Source organism: Glycine soja, chromosome 20 (genome assembly GCF_004193775.1).
Source record: "Glycine soja cultivar W05 chromosome 20, ASM419377v2, whole genome shotgun sequence".
Taxonomy (NCBI): Eukaryota; Viridiplantae; Streptophyta; class Magnoliopsida; order Fabales; family Fabaceae; genus Glycine; species Glycine soja.
Window position 1 is genome coordinate 19656003 of NC_041021.1, and position 27117 is coordinate 19683119.

A 27117-nucleotide genomic window follows, 5' to 3' on the forward strand; every position below is an offset into this window, starting at 1 on the left:
TTTCTTCATTTTCCTTTTTCATTAATTCAAAATCTTCCAAAAATAGTTACTCTAGCTACTCTTTCTAAGAATGTTGGACAAATCAACTATTACTTTTATATATAAAAGTTTAGGTGAGTTAGATTTCAGAAACTCCTCAAAATCTAGGTGCTCATAATACCGATTATAAAAAATTTAATTATAACCATAATTATTTGGTTATAATATAACATTATAACCAACTAATTAAAAATAGCTATAAAAATTATTCATATATGACAAGTGATTATTATAACCAATCCATATCTATTTGATGACTAGTATATATTATAAAACTTGGCTACACACCACTAGGGGATCTTACTCCCAACTTCGTTTTTTCATTCATCATTATTTAAGGAGTTTCAACTCAGTTCTACTCCAATCAAGAACTTATTGCTCCAAAATCGGTTATATAATCAGTTATGAATAAAACTCTCATTTTTTAACTAGTTATAAATTTTTAATTAATAATTTATTTTCATCCTTAAAAAATGTTTTAACCTTTAAATTAATTTTAATTAAAATGACATAATTATTAATGCATTAAATCAGTAATAAAATATAATAAATATAAAAAACATTTTTTATTTTTAAAATCAATTATATATTCATAATCACTTTTATAACCAGTTATAATATATATTAGTTATATAATCAGTTATACAAAACTTTACCCAAAAACATATTATTTGTGGGAATGGATCCTCTCTTTCCTTTTCAACTAATCCATATTATCAAGTTACTGAGAGAATAAATGTCATTCTCTATAAAGTATGTATCATTTTTATTTAAATTCAAACAAAAAATGATTTATGAAACATGTCTATTAAGCTCTAAAAATAAAAACACCAGACTGAAAAAATAATAAGAGAACTTTAGTCCAGATAGTACGTATTCAAATTAAGAAGCTATTATAAGGAACTACAATTTAATTAGTTAAACATAATAGTACGTGGGTGTGTTATAAACTTTCAAGAAAACCACCTAATAATTTCTTCCTAGTCAATTTGTATGGATAAAAAAAATTAACAAGGCATCGGTTACTCACAAACACATCTGAAGTAGCATTGTCATAGCCAGTAGCAGCAGAAGCAAAAGAGACCCGAGTGGCAAAGTGTGAAATATTGTGATTAGGATCCAAGTACGGGGGCACATATGCTTTGATTCCAAAGGCTTCGGATAATAAATATGTTGCTATTCGGCCATTACTGAATCTCCCAGTTTGCTTCCCACCCACAAAGTCACGCCCATATGGCTAGAAATGGCTCCGAGCAACCATTGCTATGTTATTGTTGTTCCCAACATCAACCGATGAGTCCCCAAAGACGATCATTGCTAGAACCTTGCCACCTGCAACCATGACTCGTGTTGAAATAATGAGACACTTTATGCCCTAATAATAACCTAAGAAAACCTAAACCCCTCGTTGGTGGTAGCGGTTGTGACAAACTCAGAGGCAGAGTAATTAGAATGGGAAGCTCGCAAAGAAAATACAAGCAATTGAGAACCAAGGTCTGTGTGGGACTCCCTAAGAAGAACCCTAGGCTTTTCAAACCCTCTTTCTTTGTTCCACCCAATCTCTTGCGAACCCTAACTGAAGAGCCTCAATGGGACAACCAAGGCACGGTTAACAACAACTACTCCTCCTTCGGCGTTCTCTTCGACCCTAACTCCCTCACTGAGCCTTCTCCCAATCCTCAAACCTTCAATTCTGGCCACTATCTCGAAGAAGACTACATCTTTTCCTTCATTCATCGAATCGAACAGTTTATTATAGCGTAATTAATTTGAAGTTATTGTTATTATTTTGAAATATGAATAATGTAGTATTCTATTTGGATGTTGTAGACTTGAAATCAGCCCTAGGAAAGAAGCGAAGGAATGGGAGAAACGTGCTGCCTCAGCCTCTGATTCACTACAAGGAAAATGGCTTTTACCTATAGTCAAAATCTATCACTAGAAGTTCAAAATCTGTAGGTAGATGTATAAAGGACTTTGTCCTACAGACGTTTTTTGCGTCAACTTTGAGGGGTATACAGTGACAACTAATAGTCTGTCACTATAGGCTTTACCTATGGATATATTTTTACCTACAGTCAAATTTAACTATCACTATAGGTAACACCTACTATTTCAAATGTGTAGGTAAAAAATATTAATTTATACCTATAATCTCTAACTGTAGGTAAAAGTCAGTTTACTTGTACCTACGGTCTTCTTTAGGTAAATGTTATATAATTATAATAAAACTAGTTCCTAATTACACTCTTTGTTGATTATAATTTTTAATTAAATATACATGAACTTATTATTATGCTGCACAAAGTTAGAGATCTGCTGCAACATGGCCTTTGAAAAGTTACAACAACTTGCTACATACAATTAAATTTTTGTTAGCCTAATTTGTGATTATACACTTTAATTAATTAAAATTCACAAACTAGAAAAAAAGATATAGTTCTCATAATACCAACTAATTCATCTCAAGGAAAAGAGTGAAAAAAAAATGAACAAAAACATGAAACTTTGAAGGTATGAAGAGTTAAGTTCAAGAAGAAAGGTACCTGTAAAGAGGAATTGCATTGTGGAGTTAGTGTATTTTATAAATTCTATATGATTTCTATAGGTTTTCATAATGGAGGAGAGGTTTGCAAAGATGCAAAAGAGAGTGATTTATTCTGTAAAAGGGAAAGAAAACTATCAGTCTACAACATCCATTTCTCCTCTGCCTTTGGCTTTAAACATTTAGGTAGGAGTTAGGACTATCATGTATAACACAGAAGAAAAGACACATCAGATTTGCTCTTACTGGCTGCTACAAATTACATAAATGTTTGGTTTCTTGGAAGAAAATATGTAAACTAGTGGAAGAAAACACACCTTTGGAAGATATGAAAAGTGGTCCACTCTTGAAAATCTGCAAGATATGAAATTACAGGAAATTAATTTAGGTATCAGAGGGGCATGGAAACTTTCGCTTCAAACTAGATGAATTTTATAGTATTTTTTTCTTCCCAAATTTGCAAGCCTCTCATCACCTGGGTAAGGACAATTATGATATGCTCAAACAAAATTCCATGTCTGCAAAGGACAACAATTACCATATTGCCGCTTCCACCTTGAGAATGCAAATTTTGCTCTTGTGGCCCAGACACTAATAAAAAAATTGGCTTTAGATCTCTAAAAATATCATAAAACCATCATAATTATATAAATCCTGTTGACCAATAAATGCTACAACCATGGTCCTAATATTAAATATTAAAATATATTTATTTTATTTAATTAACATTTTTTTTATTAAAATTAAGCAAAAGTGTAACATTGTCTTAGTTTGCTCAATAGTAGTTATATGGTACACCTGAAAATCAATTTATATTAATTAACAAAACAAAAAAATTCACACATTACAAATAAATAAGCTAATAGTAAATTTATTATAGTATGTATAAAACTGTTATGTTATATTAATTTATAATTATTAAGTTATATAAATATCATAAATTTTAGTTATATAACAAATAAATAAATAAGCTAATAGAGGCTGAATAAATCTAGTTGGTGAGCTGTTGATCTAGTTTGTCCACTCCTAACCATGCAAATCAATGGTGAGCTGTTGATCTAGTTTCTTAAATAATAGTATTATAAAGGGAACACACATGAATAAACAATGATTCTTATACTGTGATATCTGTTATATTACATGATTAAAATTTTATATTACACGATTCAATATTTTGTGCTGGAAATTGTTATATTACATGTATAAAATTTTATTCATATTATTGTCAAATAAAAAAAAAATATTCATATTGTCTATGATTTCAATTAATTACTAGGTATAAATTGCATAACCTATAGTATAATTTTAGAAAAAAAATATAATTGATGAATTGTGATTGAATATTAATATAAAATAGTTCTAATTATCATAAAAAATTATATAAGTTATGATTTGTGATTAAATAATAGTTATTTTATTAAAAAAATTGAATGTAAAAAAATTTAGAACAAGTCAGGCACTTTCATTTAACAAACTACAAACTACGCACTAGACTCGCTTATGGAGAATGTTTGGTACCTATATTATATAAAAATGAATATGAATATGGAAACAGCCTTACAACCAATAGAGTTTTAAAAGTATTTTCAAACATACACTTACTTTTGGGAAGCAAAACAATCACCTTAGGAAAGAAGCGAGAGAAACCGAACTTAGTCAACAAGAGGACATGCTCCATGATTAAAATTGCTGCAAGTCCAGGCTCTATTTTCCATTTTCCCTCCTCATCATATAGCCATGCTAAAATAGCACAGTTGGTGCATATAGACATCAGTATAAGAAACTACAAAATGAAAAATGTTCTCGAATTAGAGTTGTAGACAAATCAAGTGTATAATTCATGGTGTAGATATCTTCCATATAGTTGGTTATTTGGTGAACATGTTTTCCAATTTATAATTAATATGAAGTGGATTATCAAAAATAATTGACAAGCACCTTCCAAAGTCTGTATATATAAATAAATACCTGAAATATGTTAAGCCAGACTCCTACTCTTGCAACGACACGAGGAACAGGCCGCCTCAAAATTACTAGTAGCTTCAATGCATCTGTCCTGATCTCCATAAGGTTGTTCTGATCAAGTAAGTTGTCAACGATGTAATATTTTATAAAAGCCCAAAATGAATTAAAGAGCATTTATAGCAATAGTGAAGGCAAGCAAAAGCAAGTGCAAAAAAGGGAGGTAGATAAAAGCATTTATACCACAGCAGCAAAAGCAAATGCAAGTGGGAATGCGCAACAAAAGACTAATGACTAATGAACAAACACATCAGTAAAACACATGGATAGTTAAGATTGAAGCAACAAAACAAATTTGTGATAACTGATGATGACTAAGTTAATTTTTTTAAAAAATACAAAACTTTCATGAAATTTGGGTTCCGAAAAACATTTAAAAATCTCACCTTTTTGCTCAGAACTCATGACCAAATTGATTCCATTTCAACTCCAAAGTACATTCCATCCCGAAGTTCTAACTTCTCCTCAAAAACTAGACCAAACAAAAAGCTTTGTAGTTGTTGGAGTGACTTGTCATATGGGGAATCGGCAATGCAAAACATATGCAACAATACAATCATGTAATCAATCTAACTGATTGGTCTATCTGTGTCCAAACATTTATATAGGTGATTAGGTGTAAAAAAAATTAAGGGGGTACAAGACAAGCCATTCTTACCTTGAGAGTATTGTGAATTCGATCTAATGCCATGCTACCAAAGTTTGTGAGCATCCCCAGGATAAATTTCTGCCATGAAGCTACACCAGTTAGATATCTTTAATCATATGCATTGCACACTCCCTTGTGTTTAAATACCTCAAGATGCATTAATGAATAAATTGTACAGCCCAAAACCATCATCATTTGCAAGAAAACGATTTGTGCATATTGGCAAAACTAGGAATAACAGGCTGATGAAGACAAAGAACTACATTTATTTACTCAGGGAACATTCATTCTCTATAGTATTCCTTCATTAAATAGATTTCCCAGCCCCCATGTGAATGAAAGCCATCTTGCGACTCTACAATGATTCCTTGTGTACAAAAAAACAACGAGTAGTTACTTTCAACTTCACTTCTAAACTACAAACTTCTGCAGTTTTAAACAAGAAAATTCACAGCCATGAAAATTATACTCAATTGAACATTCCAAGAAAAGCAAAATAAATTGCAATCTGCAGATTATTCATTCCTTTATTGGATAAGGAGAATGGAATAATCATTTTCATATAATGTTATAAAGCTCAGAGTCATGGTCAAACAAACCTTTGCCCCATAATATGAATAAATCTCATCAATTGGCTGACTAGTGAAGTCCCACCATTGAAGTGCCCAACTTCTAAGAAGTTTCTTTCTCTTCTTTTCATCTATCAACCAAAAGCAACATTAGTTCAGCCTTCAAGTCACACTAATCTAGAGAAAAATTGATGGCACATGTGAGTAAAAACACTATGCAAAGGAAAGACTTGCTTAACAATTTCCACTGATTCCAATTTCAGAAGCAGATTCTCCCCAATTTCCCAATGGATTTCTTTTCCATCAAATTTAAGGGTTTTTACCGACTTGTTGTTGTTTACCTGCAAATTCAATTACAAGAGAACCAAAATGTTATGACATGTCAAATTGTCAATAGGAGAGTTCATGCAAGATTGCAACTCCATGAGAGAGTATGAGAGCGTGAGATTGAGAGGGTCAACTGAGCGAAGGACTAGGGTTCTTGAACCTTCACACGTTACTATTTACATACAAATATACTTTCACCATGTACTTAAAATGAACTCAAATTTTGCAAAAAAATTCACCCAGTGGTTCAAAAATTAAAGAAAAGAATAAGTTTGTTATGAAAGATCAAATTAGAATAATAAAAACTTCCATAAGGGATATAGTCCTGTTATGTTATCACAAAAAAAAAACCAAAGATCCCATGCATCTTCATACAAAGTAACATCGAGCTGCTATATTGATTGATCTTCTTTCCAATTTTGGATGACAAAACTGTATCCCAATATATACCATTTTAGCATCCAGTACCTTCTAGTCACCTAGAGAAACAAGTCAGTTTGAATCTTCAGCATCATATCATAAGATTACACGAAATAGATTATAGAGCAATCTGAAACTAATATTGAGGTCTAAATTACACAGACACACATAGGTTATTAATATAATTATGTTCCAGCCAAGTTATTCTGTTTACTTTATCTCCCCTGAGCTTTGACATTATCATTTAGTGGGATCATATCACCAGCCAATCTCTCTCTCTCTCTCTCTTGAGTTTAATATTATCACTTAGACATTTGTCAGGGACTTTATCTAGTTGAAGGTAAAAATACATTTAAATTTCAAATGATCTAACACTCAACCTGAAATTTAATTAAGGCCTACAGAGTATAGACAATTTCATTTTACCTTTTTAGAGTATAGAAGTTCTTCACACATAATCATAAAATGAAACGAGAAACCATGAACAAACAAGGAAGAAAACAGAATGCAACATCGTTTTAAATAGGCAGATCCCTCCCTCGCTTCTTAACATGTAAATTTCTATAATATTTTGTTCCACTTTCAATACAATAGTTTGACTACATAATAGAATTCATAGTTGACCATTTAATAAAAGAAATAGAAAAATAGTCAACACTTTTTGATATCTTACCAGCATGTCATGTCGTAACAGCCTTGAGTAAGCTCAATCATTCTACAACACTTTTTTATATCAATCATTCTAGGAAGCCTCATTAATTCCTTGTGCATCCCATTTAGACTAGCATTGTTTAAGCCTTTTCCAGCTTGCACTGCTTTCTTTGTTGTGCTCACCTAATAATGTATTACAATTATTCACAAGCACCATACAGACAAAAAAATAGAGAGAGAGAGAAAGAGAGAGAGAGAGAGAGAGAGAGAGAGAGAGAAGGGAATCTAATAGATGCTAGCAATAAAAAATGTTGAATAAACAATTATGCATTAGTTTGAGAAAAAATTTGACTGTATTCTCCTAACTCTTAATCAAGTTCTACATGTTATAGATACCTGGGTGCGAGTATCACTGGTCCACTTCCTCTGGTTTTTAACCTCCACTTCATCAATGCCATACAAAGAAGGATCTTTAGAGGCTATAAAAATTGATTTGTCCAATTCATCCACCTTTATATCAAAAGAATTATATTTCAATAGTTTGAATAGGTTGCATTGTAGAAGGAAAAACCATAGCTTAAGATGTGTGCGCATTTAGAAGAATTGGTTATTAGATATTAGATGATACGAACAATCTTAGAATATGTTTGGGCATTTCAAACATACCTAGAAACTAAAAATTCAATAACATATAATGAATCGGAAATGTAATTAGGAGAAGTTGGCTAACCTGTAAATCCATCTATGCTTGCACTATGCTCCATCCCATTTTGGGAACCAAGAGCAGCATGAAAGTCAATTATGCATTTAATATCATATTCCCTGCAACATGATAATTAGGCATATTTTTTGTCAGAAGGAAAAACAAAGTTCCAATTGTGCTATAAACCTTGAAGATAATGCTGCAAAATCAAAAACTATTGTGCCCATGAAAATGCATTATCTAGAGCTTCAAGACTTCCTCCAATAAATGGACTTGGAGGATCAGGATTATAAGCAATCCACCACCCAATTGGTATCCTCACAGTATTTATTCCATGTTTATATAGAAATTTGAAATCCACTATGGTGATAAAGCTATTTCTATGTCTTTTCAGTTACAACAATGAATAGGGAACACATTTGTATGTATTATTATGTATGTGATGGCGTTCATGGATGCAAAAGATTTGCACAAACAAAATATATATAAGTTTCATGAAAGGAAGTTACAGAAAAATATATGGAGACTTATTCCTATTAATCAAATGAATGACAAACTAAGTTGAATTCGTGTTCTTTCACACTTGGCTTGTTACAACCATTTTTATTCACAAATTTCATACTCACACAAAATCCACACATTTCCCTGATTTTTTTTCCTTTTAAAAACAATCAAGCTAGCAATTAAAATTAGATAAGGTGACAATTGAATTCTTCTTCTCCATCAATTTTCACACAAACACACTACTTGCCTATCAATTTTCACACAAACACACTACTTGCCTATCAATTTTCATGCAAACATTCTAAACTAAACCTCAAGGTCTTAAAAAAAAGTCTGTTATTGCAATTTTAGCCAGAATGGCAAGGTTTTTCAAGGTTTATCGACAATTTTCTGCAATATCAATAAAAGCAATGAAACCGCAACCTAGCAACGGCGGAGGAACAAAACAATCCAAAAGCAGTAGAAGAAAATGCAATTAACATTCATTTACCTAGCCAACGTAGGTCATTTCCGATCAAGCTAACCTTCTTCGGAAAAAGCCAAATCCAAACCACGCTTCTCTCGTGCCCTTCCATGCATTGTTCCAATCACAAACATGTTTGGTTCCCGAGAAAGCGAAAGAAAAAGAAAAGAAAAAAATGAGCATGTCACGCCAATGGTGTTATGCATGGAGACCTTAAGCCCAAGAATTTTCTCTTTACAAATAAGAAGGAGAATTTTGTTCATTGACATTGGACTCTCCGTTTTTTTCAAACCAGGTATTGAGTGAGGGAGTGAGTTTCTTTGTTTTTTATTTAGTTTTTTCTTTTTCTGTTTAGGTCTATAGAAGTTAATCTTTTTATTCATGTCATGGTTTTAAATTGCAGTTTTGGTGAGTCAAAAAACTTTTATATTACAAAAAAATATGGTTGTGGTTGTATTGTAATGTGTCAAAAGACATTTAATGTGTCAAGAAAAATATTATCATATAATTTTTTTATAAAAAATAATTTTTTTATATAATAAGAATTGTTTTACCTACACCAAGTAGTTGTAGGTATAAGTTTTTTGAAATTTTACCTACACTCATCATTTGTATGTAGAAGTCTTTATGATTTTACTTACACTAATTGATTGTAGGTATATGTTTTTTTTGGAATTTTACCCACACCAAGTGACTACAGGTGCAAGGAGATTTTACATACACTCACTATTTGTAGGTTGATTTTTTTTTATTGAGTTTTTCTTACACCAAACAACTATAGGTACAAGTCTTTGATTTTACCTACCATAAGTATTTGTAGGTAAATGTTTTTCCTAGGTTTTACCTACACTAAATTAAACATGTAGGCAAAAGTGTTTGTAGGCATAGGTCATTTTTCTTGTAGTAATTACAATGCAACGGATTCATATTAGTCGCCTTGTCGATAAATACGAAGATGATTATCAGGTTCAATGTTTTCAATATTTTACTCTTTTGTTTTTGTTTTTTTTTTGTTGTTTCAGGTTTTAAGGTTTTTGTTAATGCACTATTAAAAAATAGGGTTTCAACATCGGTTATTTAGGACTTTCAACATCGGTTACTAACCGATGTTGAAAGTACTGACGTTGAAAATATTATCGTTAACATTGATTTTTCGAAACCGATGTTAATATAAAATTACAACATCGATTATTTAAATAGTCGATGTTATATAACAAGACTTATAAAAAAAAAGGTATTATATCTTCATATTCTAAAATTGATGTTAATATATGCAGACAACATCGATTTTTAGTAAAAACCGATGTTGTATGTGTATACTAACATCGATTTTGGTACAAAACCGACGTTGTATGTCATTTTAACATCGATTTTTCCAAAACTTGATGTTAAGATTCATCAAAAACATCGGTTTTGGTAAAAAACCGATGTTGTTTTTTAGGTTTTTTTTTTAATATGGTGTCTGGTTTTTTAATAACCCAAAAATTAACCTGCAAATTTTAAAAAGCATATCACAACATATCATTTTCATTTTGTTTTGAAACAACTTTTATCAGAAATTCCATGGTTAATTTATTAATTACCATGAATTAAAAGAATATTTAATGTTAATGATACATGAATTGTAAAAAATGCAAAGTAACTAAAGTACAAATCGAAAATTGCCTAAACACTAACTAACTGTTTCATTTTTAACTTTCAAATAAAATTTTGCCCACTGGATGCGAAGTGCCTTCAATCTTTCTAGTTCGAATGGTCTAACATCATTGAAATACTGCATGATAAAACATAAGTCAATAATATATAATACAAATTATAACAAAATGAAATTGGTTGGAATTAAACAATTAATATTTCCCAATTATTCTTGAAACTTCCTAAAATTATAGTTGACATACAGTGCATGACATAATACCCACACTTAGTGCTTCCTTTTTGTTTATTACACTAAATACATTATGAAATGTAAATATTCAATGTTAAGTACAAATTAGTGTACATAGTATTAAAATATAACTAGAATTATTTAAATAACTTACTTTAACAACAATCCACCTAGCAGCAGCCTTGGATTTACTTTGTGGAGTATCATCAAGTCCTTTCAAAGCACTATACAAACATGGATGTGTATTATACAATTAAAATATTGATGTTCCCGACTAATGCTAATGCAAATGTATTGAAAAACAACACTGACCTGCTAATTATTCCTTTGAGATAGTTGTCTGATCTATTATGCAACAAACAAAATCAGATGACAACATTTGCCTTAGGCAAAATGACAACCATTTGCCAATGTGCACTGCAGTGGAAAACAATATAAGTTATTATACTATCATACATTAATTAAATTCATTTGTTCATTTTAATTTACTCATTCAGGTAGGCTCCTAGGTACACATCCCTCCTTGAATTCTGCATCCAGTTCTTAATATAACTTTCTGATTCAAATTGTGATTGCCCAGATTTTTGTATGGACTGTAGCTCGAGGAATCCATACACATCGGCATTCCCTGCTCGCATACTTGTCTCGGTCATACGCCTATTGTTGTTAAAATAGAGTAAATTATGTATGAATTTAAAACAATAAGTTAAGTAGTAAACAATAATGTAAACTGACTTACAGAATCCACAATTGTATAACAGAGATGTTGAGACATTGACCACCGTGTGCTATTTCAGATAGATCTTCATGCTTTATGTACAAGGGGAAGTTGTCATTATACACCCCAAACACGGTAGGTTTCGCCGGTTTCAGATATAGGGGATCATCAACATCATGATCCAGCTTATCTGTAGGTTTTGCCGGTCCCACATCTCCATATTTATCCAACATAGTTAAGTAACATAATTTAATTACAGTGAACACTTTAATTGAAAAAAAAAATTTAATCCAACTGAAATACCTATCCTGATAAACGCTTGACAAGATGTCTCGGCCAAGCAAAGAAGGTGTTATGTGTCTGCTCCACTAACTTAACCTCTTCAATGGGCATAGGAACCGGAGCATCTGCATCTCTAACTCCTCAACACCAACCTTGACTTGGTCAAGGAGCAAAGGAATATTGTGAATGGTTGTGGACCCCTCATAAAGTCTTCCTAGGGCAACCAGGTAGGGAGGATTTTCTTCAACGTACAACCAGTATTTTTCTGAGTCACCCGTGTCTTAATCGTTCCCTAAGGGATCAACACAACTCTCCTTTGTGCTGACACGAGCAGTTGAAGGACCAACCTCAGGCTCAGAAGGAAGTGCGAGTCCCTGTGATTGCATTTGCAATTGAAACTGGGACTACATCTGGCTAAAGGATAACATTAGTTGTCGAGTCACTTTTATTGTGATCGACTCCTCCAGCTGGTCCCTAATTTGTTGCGTCAGCTGCTCCAGGTCTTTGGGAGCCATGGAGGAAGACGTGCGGGAGGTCCTTGGAGCCGGTCCAAAGTATTGCTTGATCGTGACACCGACTCCAGTAGCATGCACACGACCAAGGTGTTCTGGTCGCCCAATGGCAACAGTCAGTACATCCTGATGTCCATGAGCGACAAAGGAACCCTGTGAGGCTTGCTCCTCCAATGAATCCTGTAAGGAACACATTTATTGGTTTACTCAACCACACAATAAACATAAATAATTACAATTAACAATTGAAAGTGACTTACAATCTTGTCAGCAATTTCCTTTGCTGCCTTAGACGTCATTTGGTCAGTTTTCTTTGTGCAAGCCATCTTCCATTTCACGTGTCGTCTGATGAGAGATGGAGGATCAATCACGGTGTCAGTGCTTCCGGATTGAGCAGCTTCCTCCAGTTTTTTCTTTTTCTTCTCCTCCATCATCTTGTTTTCTAGAAATTCATAACCCCCACGAGACAACACGTGAGGGGTAGTGTTTTGTTTCTGGATGGCCTGTGCCTTTTTCACACATCCTGCAAAAATTCAACATTATTGAAACTTATCATTGCAATGTATAATAATAAGTGAATTTAAAGTTGAAAACAATGAAAATCACAAAGTTACCTCCCACGAAGGGTCTCTGCAGCTCTGACAAAATTGGGCCCATTTCTCCTTGCTAATGTCGTACTTTTCGCATACAGTGTCATTGACACTGTCCTTGACGGCTGCAAGTGCCCATTTGGATGTCAAATCAGACTTAAACTGTCTCCACCACTCCCCCATAGTCTGAAGTATTTTCTTTTTTGTCCTTACATCAGATGCTTCACGGATATCAAATTCAGCCTGACAAACGAAAAATTAGGTTTATTGTTACTAAATTCAAATTTTTAGTTAATAAACAATATGCAACATCAAAACTAAAATACTTGAATATCCTTCCATATCAAATCCTTTTGAGCAGCAAAGACTTGCTTCCAATTCTCGTATGTCACATCCATCTTATCACGAGCGATGATCCCCAAATTGTTCTTAACTTCTTTCTGTGGGGATCGTTCGCTTTCCCAGAAGCAGGATACACATGGACCAGGGGTCTCTCTGCCCCAACTGGTCTAGTCACCAATGATCTTAGACATGTGGCCTTTCTTGTCTGCTTCAAAGTAGACGGCGAATGCAATGCTGCACCAGTAGGAGGAGGAGGAGAGCTGGGCGGCGTAGCCATTTGCCTGTAAACAAAAAAAATAAGTATCAATGTAATTCAATGGACTGAAACTTAGGATGTTATCAACAAAAATTAAGTATCAATGTAATTTAATGGACTGAAATTAAGTATAAAACAAAAAAAAATTACATTAGACGATGTTAATTAATTCTCCTTCATCATGATCATTACGATTAGCATAAACATCGTCAACTTCTTCTTCTCTGACGACATTAGACGATGTTAATTAATTCTCCTTTGTGCTTTCTTAATGTTTCAGAAGCATTATCATTAGCAAAGATTGTATCTTTAAACCAATCTAGGAAAATCTTGTTATGCTCTTTCAAGACCCTGTTCTTTGACATTTTTGGATTACTTTCCTTCACTAAACCTTCATGGCAAAGTATGTATGGCAAAACTTCATCACTATTATTCAACTCATACAAATGAGCTTGTTGCAAATCTTCTACAGTTGGAGTGATAACATGCAGTCCTCTTGAACCCTTACCTCTCACTCTTTCGTCATGCCGAGACTCGGGAAGCCCAACAGGTTTAGCTTTTTCAATGTACTCTGAACAAAATTCAATTGCTTCTTTTGTAATGTACCTTTCAACAATAAATGCTTCTGGACGGTGTAGATTCTTGGTATACCCTTTTAAGATCTTCATGTATCGCTCAACCGGGTACATCCACTGCAAATCAACAGGACCACAACATTTGATTTCTCTGACCAGATGAACAATTAAGTGAACCATGATGTCAAAGAAAGCAGTAGGAGAATACATCTCCAACTGACACAATATAATAGCAGCCTCGTTTTCCAGCTCATCTAACTTCAAAGGATCAAGGACTTTGCTACACATGACATTGAAGAAAAAACACAACCAAGTTATGGCAAGCCTGACTTTGTTAGGCAAAATGTCTTGTATGGCCACGGATAACAATTGTTGCATCAAGACATGACAATCGTGAGACTTTAAGCCTACCAACTTAAGATCCTTCAACTGCACAAGGCTCTTAATATTTAAAAAGTATCCTTGTGGAACTTTGACCCGGCGCAAACACTGATAAAAAATTATCTTCTCCTTTCTAGACAAAGTATGACAAGCTGGAGACAAGTATATTTTTTTACCATTAAACCTTGGATGTAATGACGCTCGTATACCATCTTAGTGAGATCTTGACAAGTATTCAAACTATCTTTCATCTTGCCTTGAATGTTAAGGAGCGTCCCAATGACACTATCACATACATTTTTCTCCACATGCATAACATCAATACAATGTCTAACATCTAGATCAACCCAATACAAAAGATCAAACAAAATCGACCTTTTCTTCCATATCCAAGTCTTATTTTTTCCCTTCTTTTGGGTCATTCCAAATATAGTATTTAGGTGTTGAACCCGCTGGAAGACCTGGTCACCAGTCAATGGTATCAGTGCATTTTCATGCTCTTGACTTCCATTAAATGCTTTTTTCAATCGCCGATAAGGCTAATGAGGTTTTAGAAAATGTCGATGCCTAGTGTAGACTATTTTTCTACCGTGTTTCAGTTGTATGTAGCTTGTGTCTTCTTCATAGATGGGGCATGCATGATGACCCTTAACACTGTAACCGCTCAAATTCCCATATGCTGGAAAGTCATTAATAGTACAAAAAAGCATTGCACGCAAAAGAAAAGTCTCATTTCGAAACCCATCAAACACTAAAATCGTCCTACAACTTTGACAAATCTTCAATTAAGGGACTGAGATAAACATTGATGTCATTTCTAGGTTGTCTTGGGCCCGATATCATCATAGAGAACATTATGTATTTTCGCTTCATGCATGACCAAGGAGGCAAATTGTAAACTACTAGCAAAATTGGCCATGAACTGTGTTGAGTGCTTAAACTACCATATGGATTCATTCCATCAATGGCTAGTCCTAGCCTAAGATTTCTTGCCTCTTTGCTGAAATCTAGATACAAACGATCAATCTTCTTCCACTGTGAGGAATCAGCCGGATGACGAAGCATTCCATCGCAGTTTCTCCCATTTGCATGCCATGTCAAGTCTTTTGCATCGTCTCCATTAGCAAACAGATGTTTAAACCTTGGAATGATGGAAAGATACCACAACACCTTCGCTGGTGGGCCCTTCTTTGAGTTTTCATCACTACTACACTCCTCATCATCCTTCACTTTGTACCGTGATACCCCACACCTAAGGCATCTCGGCATTTCTTGAAATTCATGTCTGTACATTATGCAATCATTAGGGCAAGCATGAATCTTCTGATACTCCATACCCATCGGGCACAATATCTTCTTTGAGTAACTTTTAGGCAATGTGTTTTCCTCTGGTAGCATATCGTGCACTACTTGAAGTAGTGAACTAAAACTTTTGTCACTCCACCTATATCTAGCCTTCACATTAACCAGACTTAACATCCCCGACAACAGCGTCAAGGAATTCTTTCATCCCGGATACAAAGGTTTCTTTGAATCAGTTTGCAATGTATCATACATAGGGGCATGTGCTTGCTGAAAAGACTCTTGTCCAAGGTCATGAATCATATCCTCCAAGCAATCTCCCATTTCTACATCAAACGGTTTAGATTAGGACCCACTCTGCATGTCTGTCAATTCACCATGTCATATCCACATCGTATAATTCTTCTTAATTCCATCACACAACAAATGCTCTCGTATGTTGTCGACTTTTTGTCGTCTCTCATTCAAACAATTTATGCACAGACGAAAAAATTTCCCGTTTTCATCCAGTCGACTTCTTTCTGAAGCAAATTTTAGGAATTGTTTCACACCTTCCTCATACGCAGGACTCAAGCGACTTTGATCCATCTAAATAATAACTTCGTGATACTCTAAAACTCATTCAATGCATGAAATCTCACTTTTTCATTTAAGGTGTGGCCCTATCCCATTCAGGAAGACATTTTTTTATGGTAGATTCATGCATCAAGGTTAATCTTATTTTGTTAAATTTGACAAAATTTCGACAGCATTTTGCATTGGTCTCCAAGTACACGACATGAAATCGGTGACATTAGTTCCTCGATAATCAAGTATGCACTCAGAGAACAACTAGAAATATATTGTATCGAAATTTCATCAAATTAAACAAAATAATGTTAACCTTAATGCATGAAGCTACCAAAAAAATATGAGTCTCCCCAAAATGTCCAAACGGACAATTCAAGATTCAATACAATGATTAATGCAAATTGTCTGCAAGAATCATTGTATTCAATCTCAAACAGGAATCTATGGTTCACTCATTATGAACAAAAGTTGAATCTAAAGCAAAGTACATTAATGACATACAACAACATGCAAAAACAATCATAACAAAATTAAGCATCAACAGTTTATGAAAAACTTTCGTACCTGTGATGATGATCAGTACAGTGTCCAGTAGCGAATGTCGTGATCACGATGTAAACAACTAGATAAATAGTGCCAACAAAAAAAGTATTTCAATGCTAAGTAAGATATAACACAAACTTTGATATATCAAGTAAAACTTCGATATAACACAAACTATGAATTTTGAGTGTTTAGTAGGAAGTATAATAAACAAATCTAGCATAAATAAAAATATAAATCCAAGTGGGTTAATTACAACATACTAATGCAATTGAAATAGTCCTAATGGCTTTGTGCATATTAAGATATTAGATAATCATGCATTTACCAATAATGATATCAAGGTTGATAAAATAATGGAGAGGTAGAATGCAGAATATATTCAACTAAGTAATATAATAACATTTGGATAGAAAAGCAATAAAAAAAAGGTCCCTCCATAAAGATGCGCTCATGGATTGGTTCTGAGGAAGCAATGGAGCAGTGGTGGTTTGTTGTTGACTGTAGTAACCTTGGTATTGCACATGGCCACCATATTCATAACCATAATTATTATTAATAGTAGTACTAGAAGGAGCCATAACAATGGATTGTGGTGGATGATGGAACTGATGGTAGCCACTTGCAACTCTACTATGGTCATTCTGACCAGAAGGGGAAAGCCAAAAACTGATATTTGGATTGCTGCATTTTCCTCCCACATGTCACACAGTTAAGGGTGGCAGTTGTGGGTGATAGAGAACTAAAGTGGAAGGCATTCGGGTCGTTGTGTGTTGATCTCATCTCTCTTTTTTGTGAAGGTATTTGAACAATTAAACTTGTCCTCACTTAACCTTCCTAAAAGGATTCTTAGCTCACACACAAATTAATATAGCAGCAAAGATCTTTGAGTTCCAGTCAACTAATGGTATATGAAGCACATACTTGAATGTAGTACAAACTCTTAATTTTTGTTTTTGGTTTTTGGTGTTTACTTAATCCTAAAATTTAGGTCCATAAGTGAAATGCAATAACAAGCAAAGTGAAATATTTACAATTTAGACAAAAATATGTTGTCAACTGTAACATCCCATTTTTTTCATAAATAAATTTAAGAATTTTTTAGTAAAAATAATAAAAATAAATAAATAGAGTAAATAATAGGTCGTAAATGCCCCTAGCTATAAATAGCAACATGCTAGGTTTTTCAACGGACTCCTCAGCCTCCTCTGCCTCTCATTTTCGTTTTTCCCCTTCTCCTCTCAAAACCCTTTCTTTTTCCCACAGCCCACAAAACCTGTCTCAGAAAAACAATGATCTCGGACTCATTAACCGTTGGATCATCGTGGAATTTGAACACCACGTTCGCAACCCAATGTCGAGCATTCTCACCGTTGGGAATTGCAAAATAATGTCTGAGCGTAGAGGAAAACCCTTCGCATTGTAGATTTTTATTTTCCTGCAGAAACCCAAAACTGTCTCGGTAAAACTACGATCCCGGTTTCGTTAACCGTTGGATTTTCATGAAATTTGGATATGTTTCTTGAAATTCAATTTCGCACACTCTCACCGTTGGGATTTGCGAGATAATATTCGTGGTGGGAGAAAAAGGAATCACATGAAAACAGTACAAGCGGAGGCTTCAATCTCTTCTCCGTCTCTCTAACGTTCGAGAATTCTATCGGAGCAGTCGGAGGAAAAACTTGAGGAATCTCAGGGAACCGCTATAGATGCCGCTATCGTTGTCAGAAGACACGTGAGTCCGCTTAGAGGTAAGGGATGAGTTATTCACAATTGGGAACTAGTGAGAACATGTGTAGGGATCCTTAGAGATATCAATTGGAATGGGTTTTGGGGTGCTTTTGCAATTTCATTTTATCCTTATAATTATTACAGTGAATTATATATGTTTGACAGACCAATTTGATGCAATCCTCCCTAGGAAGGGACCAATCACTAGAACCATGAACAAGAGGCTCCAAGAAGATTGGGCTAGAGCTGCTGAAGAAGGCCCTAGGGTTCTCATGAATCTTAGGGTAGATTTCTGAGCCCATGGGCCAAGGTTGGGTCCAATTATCTTTGTACATATTAGACTAGGATGTCATTATATTTGGTCCTTGTATTTAGGGCTCCATATTGTAGGTAGGGTACCCTAGAAATATAGGATTTTTCAGCCCTTGTATTTTTGGGCACCTAGACTAGTTTTTGTATTAGGGGTAGTTTTGTAATTTCACATGCACTAAGTGGATATTTGATGTGTGTGGTTGGAAATATATTTAATTGAATTGGTAGAATCCCAATCCAATTAAATTTTAGAGGGGGAGGTGAGCATTTGCTTACTACACCCCATTGCCACATCATATAGTCACACTTTGTGCATATCCTTCATGCTTTTCATGCCTCATGACACCTAAGCACACTTAGTGGAGAATCTTGGAATTGATCTTGGATTAGTGGGTTGAACCATAACTAAAATTCACTAATCATAATTAGTGAAATTTTGGCTCCACAAATTCAATTTCAAATTCAAGTGACATTTGAATTTTCCTCCAATTTTGTGTGACACTTACGTTATAAATAGAGGTCATGTGTGTGCATTTTTTTCAACTTTGGTCAATTTCAGAGCTCTTTTTGAGCACAAAATTTCGTGCTCTTCTCTCCCTCTCCCTTCATTCATCTCCTTCTTCCTCCAAGCTCTTATCCATGGCCTCCTATGGTGGTGAGCTTCTTCTAGACTCATCTTCTCCTTGAAGTGGCATCTCCTCTCTCTCTTCCTTCTCCATTCCGCTGCCATTTATCTTCCAAGAAGCAAAGGAATCCATTGATGAAGAAGATCCTAGGCCTACAAGCTCCAATGGAGCTTGCAACACAATTGTTGTGAAATTGATATGCTATTATGTTGAGAGTGAACCCTATAAATTGAGTACCTTTTCTAATTAATATGAATTGATAAAATAAAGTAAGGAGAAATTTAGAGAGAGATATTGATTTTATATTTTCTCTTTTTCTTGCTGTTTAGGTTTTTATATATAATTTAAAAAATTAATATCATAATTGAAACTGACCAAAGTGTTCATATAATTATTTGGAATTTGTGCATTGAAAGCTTACTTTAAAATTTGAGATTTAATATGATGTATGCTAGTATATATATATAGAGGTAGTTATTTATATTAATAATTTATGTAAATAATATTGTAGAGTGTTATAATATGATTCCAAAAATTATTAAGTGTTGGAGTTTAAGAATATTATGGTTAAATTTTATGAACATGTGTATGTTGTACCTTATGAATATCATTGGGAATGTTATGAGATGGTTGATGTGATGTTATGAGATGTTAAAGTGTGGACATGATATTCGATTGTGAATAAGTGGATGTGTTAACATTTGATGTTACATTAATTATATCGTGAACTATGAATTATACAATAACCCGACCAGTGTTTATGCGCAGTGTTAAAGAGAAAGTGCAGGTTCCTGGTTAGGAACCAGTGTTAAATTGTAGCGCAATTGTGTTCAACATGTTTGAAACATGAGTGTGAGGTCGTGGTATTGTATAATTCATGAGCAGTGCTTATAAATGAAATATGTGATGAATTGTGGAATGATATGTTGCCTTGAGATTATAATATTGTTATTGAGATTGAGTAAAAGTGTAAAGTAGAACAGGTGTTGAATTGTGAGATATGTGAAAACATGTGATGGTGGATTGTGACATTATGAGATGTGAAATTGTGAATGATTTTTGGTTGTGAATAAGTGTGTGATTAACTCTTGATGTGACATTATTTGTGTTGTAAGCTGTGAATTGTACAATAACCCGACCAGTGTTATCTTGAGAAAAGTGTAAATGCGCAATGTTAAAGAGAAAGTGTAGGTTTCCTATTTAGGAACCAGTGTTAAAGAGAAAGTGTAGGTTCCTATTTAGGAACCAGTGTTAAATTGTAGCGCAATATGTTGTACGTGCTTAAGACACGAGTGTGAGGTCGTGGGTATTGTATAATTCACTAGTAGTGTCTGTGTGTTAAAATGATTTTAGGGGTTGAACCTGAATCAGGAGGGAGAGGCCCTGACGGACTCTTCGGAGTGTAGGCCTTGGGGGTCACCGGGTTTGAGTGCTCCTTTAAGCCTATGCTGATCCTATATGGTTGGAGCATTCTCGCAAAACATCGTGACCCTGACTGGTCTCCCTATGATCTTACTTAGTGAGAGTGACCTGACAAACCCATTGTGTGGTGTGTCTTGTTATGTACTCCTAAGCGCCCCAGGGTGGTTTTCCACTGACATGGTACCACATTGCATATAGGCTTGAGTTTTAGCATAACTGTCTCATGCGCTTGCTAATTGTTTATTATGAAATTGATGCATTATTATGTCTTGATCAGAGAATGTGATTTTTGTGTAATGTGATTGATGATTGAAAAGTGTGATTGATGGATGAAAAGTGAACTTTGAATGACAAAGTGGTGGAATTACGTGAATTACGTGTAAGTAAATTTTATTTAGTTTATATGATATGTATATCTAGTTGTCTTGTTTCTCTATTAGTTAGGAATGTGATAACTCACTCCCCGTGTGTTATTTGTGTTTGGATCCTGTGATGATCTTGAACTTTGTGTTCGGGGGAGCAGACGACTAGGTGAATTGCTTTAAGGAACATTATGCTGAAGGACGTCGAGACACAATGCTCTAATAGAATGTGACAGTGGGACATAAGTTTTTATATTAGTTGCATGATGTTAGTCTATTTTATTTTATTTCACTGATTTAATAAAATATCTATGTAAATTTTGATGGCCTTATTTTGAGCCAAATATGTTTTAATAAGTTTTAATTGATAATAGTGAAGTGAATGTGAACCTTTTACCCGTGTGAATTTGGTTACCAATATTTTTATATATTTTGTTTATTTATATATATGTCGGGGTGGAGGGTGTCACATCAACACTCCACGCCATATAATATAGATTTCAGGATTTGTCATACTTCTAGAATCCTAAGAACTAAAATTCACATAAGACCATACAATACAGATTTCAGGATTTGTCATACCATGTACAAGTACCATGAACATGTGTCATTAGTGGTAAGGCAGGCTTTACCTTCTCAAACTATAGTGCTTAACAAACTAGTTTATACAAGTGTTTAGCAAACATAAGAAAAAAAAATCATAAACAACTTAGTCCATACAAGTGTTTTACATGATTTAGAAAACATTATGATAAACAAATCCAAACTAGTTTATTCTAAGATTCATTGTCAAAACCAAAGTTTCTAATTGTGAATAGCTCGCTAGCGTATAGGTTGCTGGAATGATTGCAACATAATATGCCATATAGCGTAACAAACTGCAGCTATTCTCAAATATAGCTCATACTATATGAATAGAAGTGTCAATATATATGAAAAACTATAGCCACATTAAAAAACATCTCATAAAAATCAATGAAGAGATAATGACAAATATATCTATGTTCTAGAAGCATATAGGAAGATATCCAACCTGACTAGTAATACATTATTACACAGTATAGAACATAGCAACAGAGCCAAGGCAAATTATGTTTTTAGCATAAATGTTTCCAACATAAAAGTTTCAACATAAATATTAAATAGTGTATTTTATTATTGATGCACGTGAAATAGGGGGCGCGTCTCCTGTTAAGCCCCTACCAAACCTAATTCCAACCTCAAATGAGTATATTGGTTCTGAAGATTTGGGATTCTCTTTTGAAAGGGGCATAGAGAAATCCTTTTAAAACCAAATCACCAGTGCTATCTTCCTCTTCCTCTAGTGAATTAAAACAAAGGACTAACAATGGAGGGGGAAACAGAGTTACTACAGTTAAAAGGTTGACTAGAGCGATTACTGGAAATGGTGGCCATGTAGAAGATGAAGACATCAAAAGAAGAAACAATATGTTCTTGATGGAGGTCACTTATGATGGGGACCACAGAGAAATTATCAAGCTGCTAGCTACCTTAGAACTCAAAGTTGAAGAATGTATTCAAAAGGTGAAGATTAGCAAAACTAGAGGTGCTGCCTCTGGTTCTTGATAAAAATACTTTATTTTAATGTGAGAGGCCTACGTGACAAGGCCAAATGGAGGGTAATTAGTAGTTTAGTAATCAATAAGGAGATGGACTTTTTGGCTATTTAGGAAACAAAAAAGCAGGATGTGAACGAAATGCTTTGCTCAACACTTTTTGGGAGTGGAAATTTAGGTTGGGTACATAAGCCAGCAATTAATTTAGTAGGGGGTATCCTATGTATTTGGAATAAAGACTCACTTGACATCTCATCCAAAGAAGAAGAGCTTTTAGTTCTAAACTTTAGTGTATTTTATTCCATTTCAGAAAAACAAATAGTGGTTTGCAACAGTGGAAATTTGATGCTTGTAGCAGGATCTCTACAAGTGGAAATTTGCAACAGTGGTCTGCAACTTCCAGCCTAGGTAGTGGGGCATGATGCACCATATACCTTTATTTGGTAACACAATCACACTCAGTCCTGTTGTTTTCCTTACATCTTTGAATTTGCTTGCTTTCATTTTGTTTGCGTTATTACTTTTAGCTTTAGAATCAGGAGCTAGTACACTAGCCAATACTACTATTCAAAATCCTTTCCTATTGCCTTTATATCAAATCCTAACTATTCATTAAGATATACATCTAAAGCTCCAAAATATACTTATGCTTGGTTCTCAATTTTCAAACTTGAGTACCTTATCGGTTGTTCTAATTTGTGTGTTAATATTGTGTTTGATATCAAACTTCCCCACCTACATGAATCATCAACCACATTACCTAATTTAAACCTTATAATTTCAGCAAAGGTATGAAGTAAATTCATTATTTCGGGTTTAAATGTATCTACGAAAAAGAATTTCATATTCATATCTCTTACACATAAAGATGAGTTAAAAGGTGAAAATGGACAGCTGGAATGTAATGTATGCTGTATAGTTTCAACAGAAAATTGAAAAATAGAAAAAAGGATTCGGCTCTTAATTCATGCATGTATCTTGTGGTAGATAGAAGTATAGCTATTGTTTGCTTTAAGGTCAATTTGGTGTTTTCTTCATTTGTGTTCCCTACATCCTGCTTATGGTATTTGAGTTTAGTTGACACTATGCTTGCACTGTTTCTCTTTGTAGTTATGATTTAGCCTTTTGAATTTTCTTTTGCATCAACTCATTTTTACATTACGTATTCTAAGATCCTTTAATGTACGGTTGGCATGACAAAGCAATGCTATATGAGCAATATCACTGGAAATAGCCAAGGAAGAAGAATCAACCATATAACTTCATGGTATGCTTTTTAACTCTATCTATTTTTTCTTTAGAGCTGATACTTTTGTTTACTTTGTGCTTTATTTAACATGAGTACCTAATTATCTACTAAAAACAATTGTGTTGTTGTAGTGGAACAAGACCTAGGACAAGAACCACTGAGAACATTACTACTACAACTAGCCTATTTACTTTCCTTAGGCCATTTCTATTTTTCTTGCATACTTTTTCTTATCATGCATAAAGTGACTATGTAAGCAATACACACAACTTTTTCCTAAATAAGTTTCACATATAGGGAGCAAATGAAAACTTTAAACAAAAGAAGCAAAAACACACACTAAATCACATGTTCTGTAATCGTTGTTGGTGCAGACAATTCCATCCATATGAAAAGCCGAATTAGTAAGATCGAACTTCAATGTAACCTTAGTTAAGAACTCAAGTGCCAAACCACTTGTGCTAATAACTTTTGGTGAACTTCAATATTTCAAAAATTATATTACAAATCAAGTTCCTCCAAATCCCATAACAACAAAACGTAAAAAAAGTGGTACCGTTTAGATTTAGAAGAAATGGAGCAATTAGGTGTGTTTCGCTTGTTTTCCTTGGATTTAGAGGAAGAACGAAATGCGTGTCTCTGAAGCTTGGGTCTCGCTGAGTTCCCTGAAAAAACAGAACCACACAATTCAATTACCATATTCTATTTTACTAAACTTTCACAAAGACATGCATAAATAAATGAATAAACAGAAACACTCAAATAGGGTGAGAGTTACAGAGAGTACCTGCAGAGAGGGGCTACTGTTACTAAACAATGTTTGTAAGTTTCTCTCTTTGTAAGTTTCTTTCTGTAAGCAAAATTTACCATACTACACATTAGATAACTTGATGATGACCTTTGAACTATAAGTTAAGGAGAATTCAAATACTCTCTTGCATTCACTTATGACCACAAATACATATTATCATTCAGCTAAGCATATGCGAAATCAGATCAATCACAATTAAGCAAGATGCATTAACTATTAAAGCCTTTTTTATCATTTGTTTCAATTTTTAAAAGGGCTTGAAGAATTAAAGTCTAAAACCAATAACAGAAGTTGATATACCCCAATGGCTATGATTAAATTAGAAGATTTATGAAAATAAAGTCTGAAATCAATAATTCTACTTCAAGAATTCTACTTCAATAAAAGAAAAGTTGATGAAAGATGGGATATAACAGGGCAAATGAACAATAGTCTTCATCAATCATATGCACTATTGGTCCAACATTGCAGTGTCCATAGTGCATACAAATTTACAGTGAATTCTTTATGAATATTGTTATTGTTACACTTATTATACAGCCCCATGAAATAATATCACCACAACAGGCAACATATTGTCAAATTCAAAACTAAGAATGAGATGCATTTGACTAAGGCATTTACAAGTCACTGGGTCAAATAGTATCAAGGTTTACAAGCATCTTATCTTAGTACATGAACCCCAGAGCCCCTTTAGAACTATAATAAAATATGGTAAGTGCCACATCATTCCCTAGATTGCCAGTAACACTCCACACCAATATTTTGCTTCACTAAACATTGGAATGTGACACAACTATTGCAACAACATCCTTATCATAATTGCTAGGCCATTTCACGCCAAAAGGCACCCAATCCAAGAAGATGGACGAGCTTAATCTAGATGCCTAAAAGCGATTAACAAGTACAAAAACACCAACCTTATCTTCAATAGTAATGTAGCTAAACTAAAGCTAACTTTTATATGGATAACTGAGACTACACAGGATCAGTGTGGCAACATTCCCTTTAGGGAAACACTTATGAATTTGTGTTCAAATTACGTGAGTGGAAGATATATTACTTTGTTGATTGCTACTAAGAAATATGAGGTCCATTTGAAATTGGAACAACTAGAAGATGACAAATCAGAACTGAATAATTCAGCATGAATAAATAATAATATGGGTACTATTCTAATTTCTATTAACTTCTTTTAAAAAATGGTGTGAGACAGTGACTCCTCAAAGCTCAAAACACACAACAATAAAAGAAAAACCAGAACATTGTTGCATTTGCCATGGTGCTATACACATTACAACAGACACCTACCTAGCTAGCCATTAAGAATTCAAAGGACACCTAGCAATCTGAATTACCTCATTCAAAATGAGACCCTGTGAGCACCCCAAACGGACTGCAAAGTGAGCACCCCAAATAGACTTTGCAGTGAGCACGACTTCCACAAACCAAATCCTTGCAGTGAGCACGAGTTCCCCAAACTCACCCATGGTATTCAATACAACATGTTAAAGAGAAGAAAGAGTCGTGAAATGTGTACCTAGGTAAGGTGGCGAGGTGTCACGGTCTTGATAAGGTTGCAGATACAAACAGATACGGTCACGAAGAAGAAGCTTAGATGGACAAGAACAGAGTGCGAGCAAAATAGGGCTCGCGTTCTGATATTTTAAATGTAAATCCAACATCGGTTTTCAATACAAAACCGATGTTAACCAAATGATGTTAACTTTAACATCGATTTTCTGGCAAAAACTGATGTTAACTTATCATACGTTAACATCGGTTTTCGGAAAACCCGATGTTAATTAACAGACGTTAACATCGTTTCTTCAAAAATCAATGTTAACGAATTAATGTTAACATCGGTTTTCCAAGAACTGATGTTAATGTCAGTACATTAACATCGGTTTTTCAAAAAAACGATGTTAAGGAATACACATTATTTACAATTATGCCACAACGTTTATCTTAACATCGGTTTTGTTAAAAACCAATGTTAAATCTACTTTTTGTAGTAGTGATTTCATTGTTGTTTTTGTAGAGTATGTTAATGGATATAAAGTTGAATTCGATGCAACATTCAATTGGAACCTTGCAGAAGCTATGCATGAGGTATCATATATACCAAAACAAGAACCCTCTCCTTAAGGCCAAATGAAGTGGGAGCTTAATTAATTAA

The 27117-nt window shown here is 34.0% G+C and overlaps 1 protein-coding gene and 1 long non-coding RNA gene across 2 annotated transcripts; one reads left to right on the forward strand and one right to left on the reverse strand.

The window, feature by feature from the left end:
• Nucleotides 1–1491: 1491 nt before the first annotated feature.
• On the forward strand, nucleotides 1492–27117 carry LOC114401264. The gene is made up of 4 exons (XM_028363740.1): nucleotides 1492–1755; nucleotides 1869–1929; nucleotides 9797–9858; nucleotides 26980–27117. The coding sequence occupies exons 1-4, from the start codon at nucleotides 1492–1494 to the stop codon at nucleotides 27094–27096; spliced, it is 504 nt and encodes a 167-aa protein (XP_028219541.1). The 3' UTR covers nucleotides 27097–27117.
• On the reverse strand, nucleotides 2569–3147 carry LOC114401265. The gene is made up of 3 exons (XR_003664243.1): nucleotides 3060–3147; nucleotides 2902–2938; nucleotides 2569–2699 (listed from the first exon to the last, which is right to left on the reverse strand). It is a non-coding gene; the product is annotated as an uncharacterized LOC114401265 (long non-coding RNA).

Coding starts and splice junctions, on each gene's coding strand:
- LOC114401264 (XM_028363740.1), top strand. CDS start 1,492: ATGGGAAGCTCGCAAAGAAAATACAAGCAATTGAGAACCAAGGTCTGT. Junction 1,756..1,868: donor GCCACTATCTCGAAGAAGAC/TACATCTTTTCC, acceptor TTGGATGTTGTA/GACTTGAAATCAGCCCTAGG. Junction 1,930..9,796: donor AAACGTGCTGCCTCAGCCTC/TGATTCACTACA, acceptor TTTTTCTTGTAG/TAATTACAATGCAACGGATT.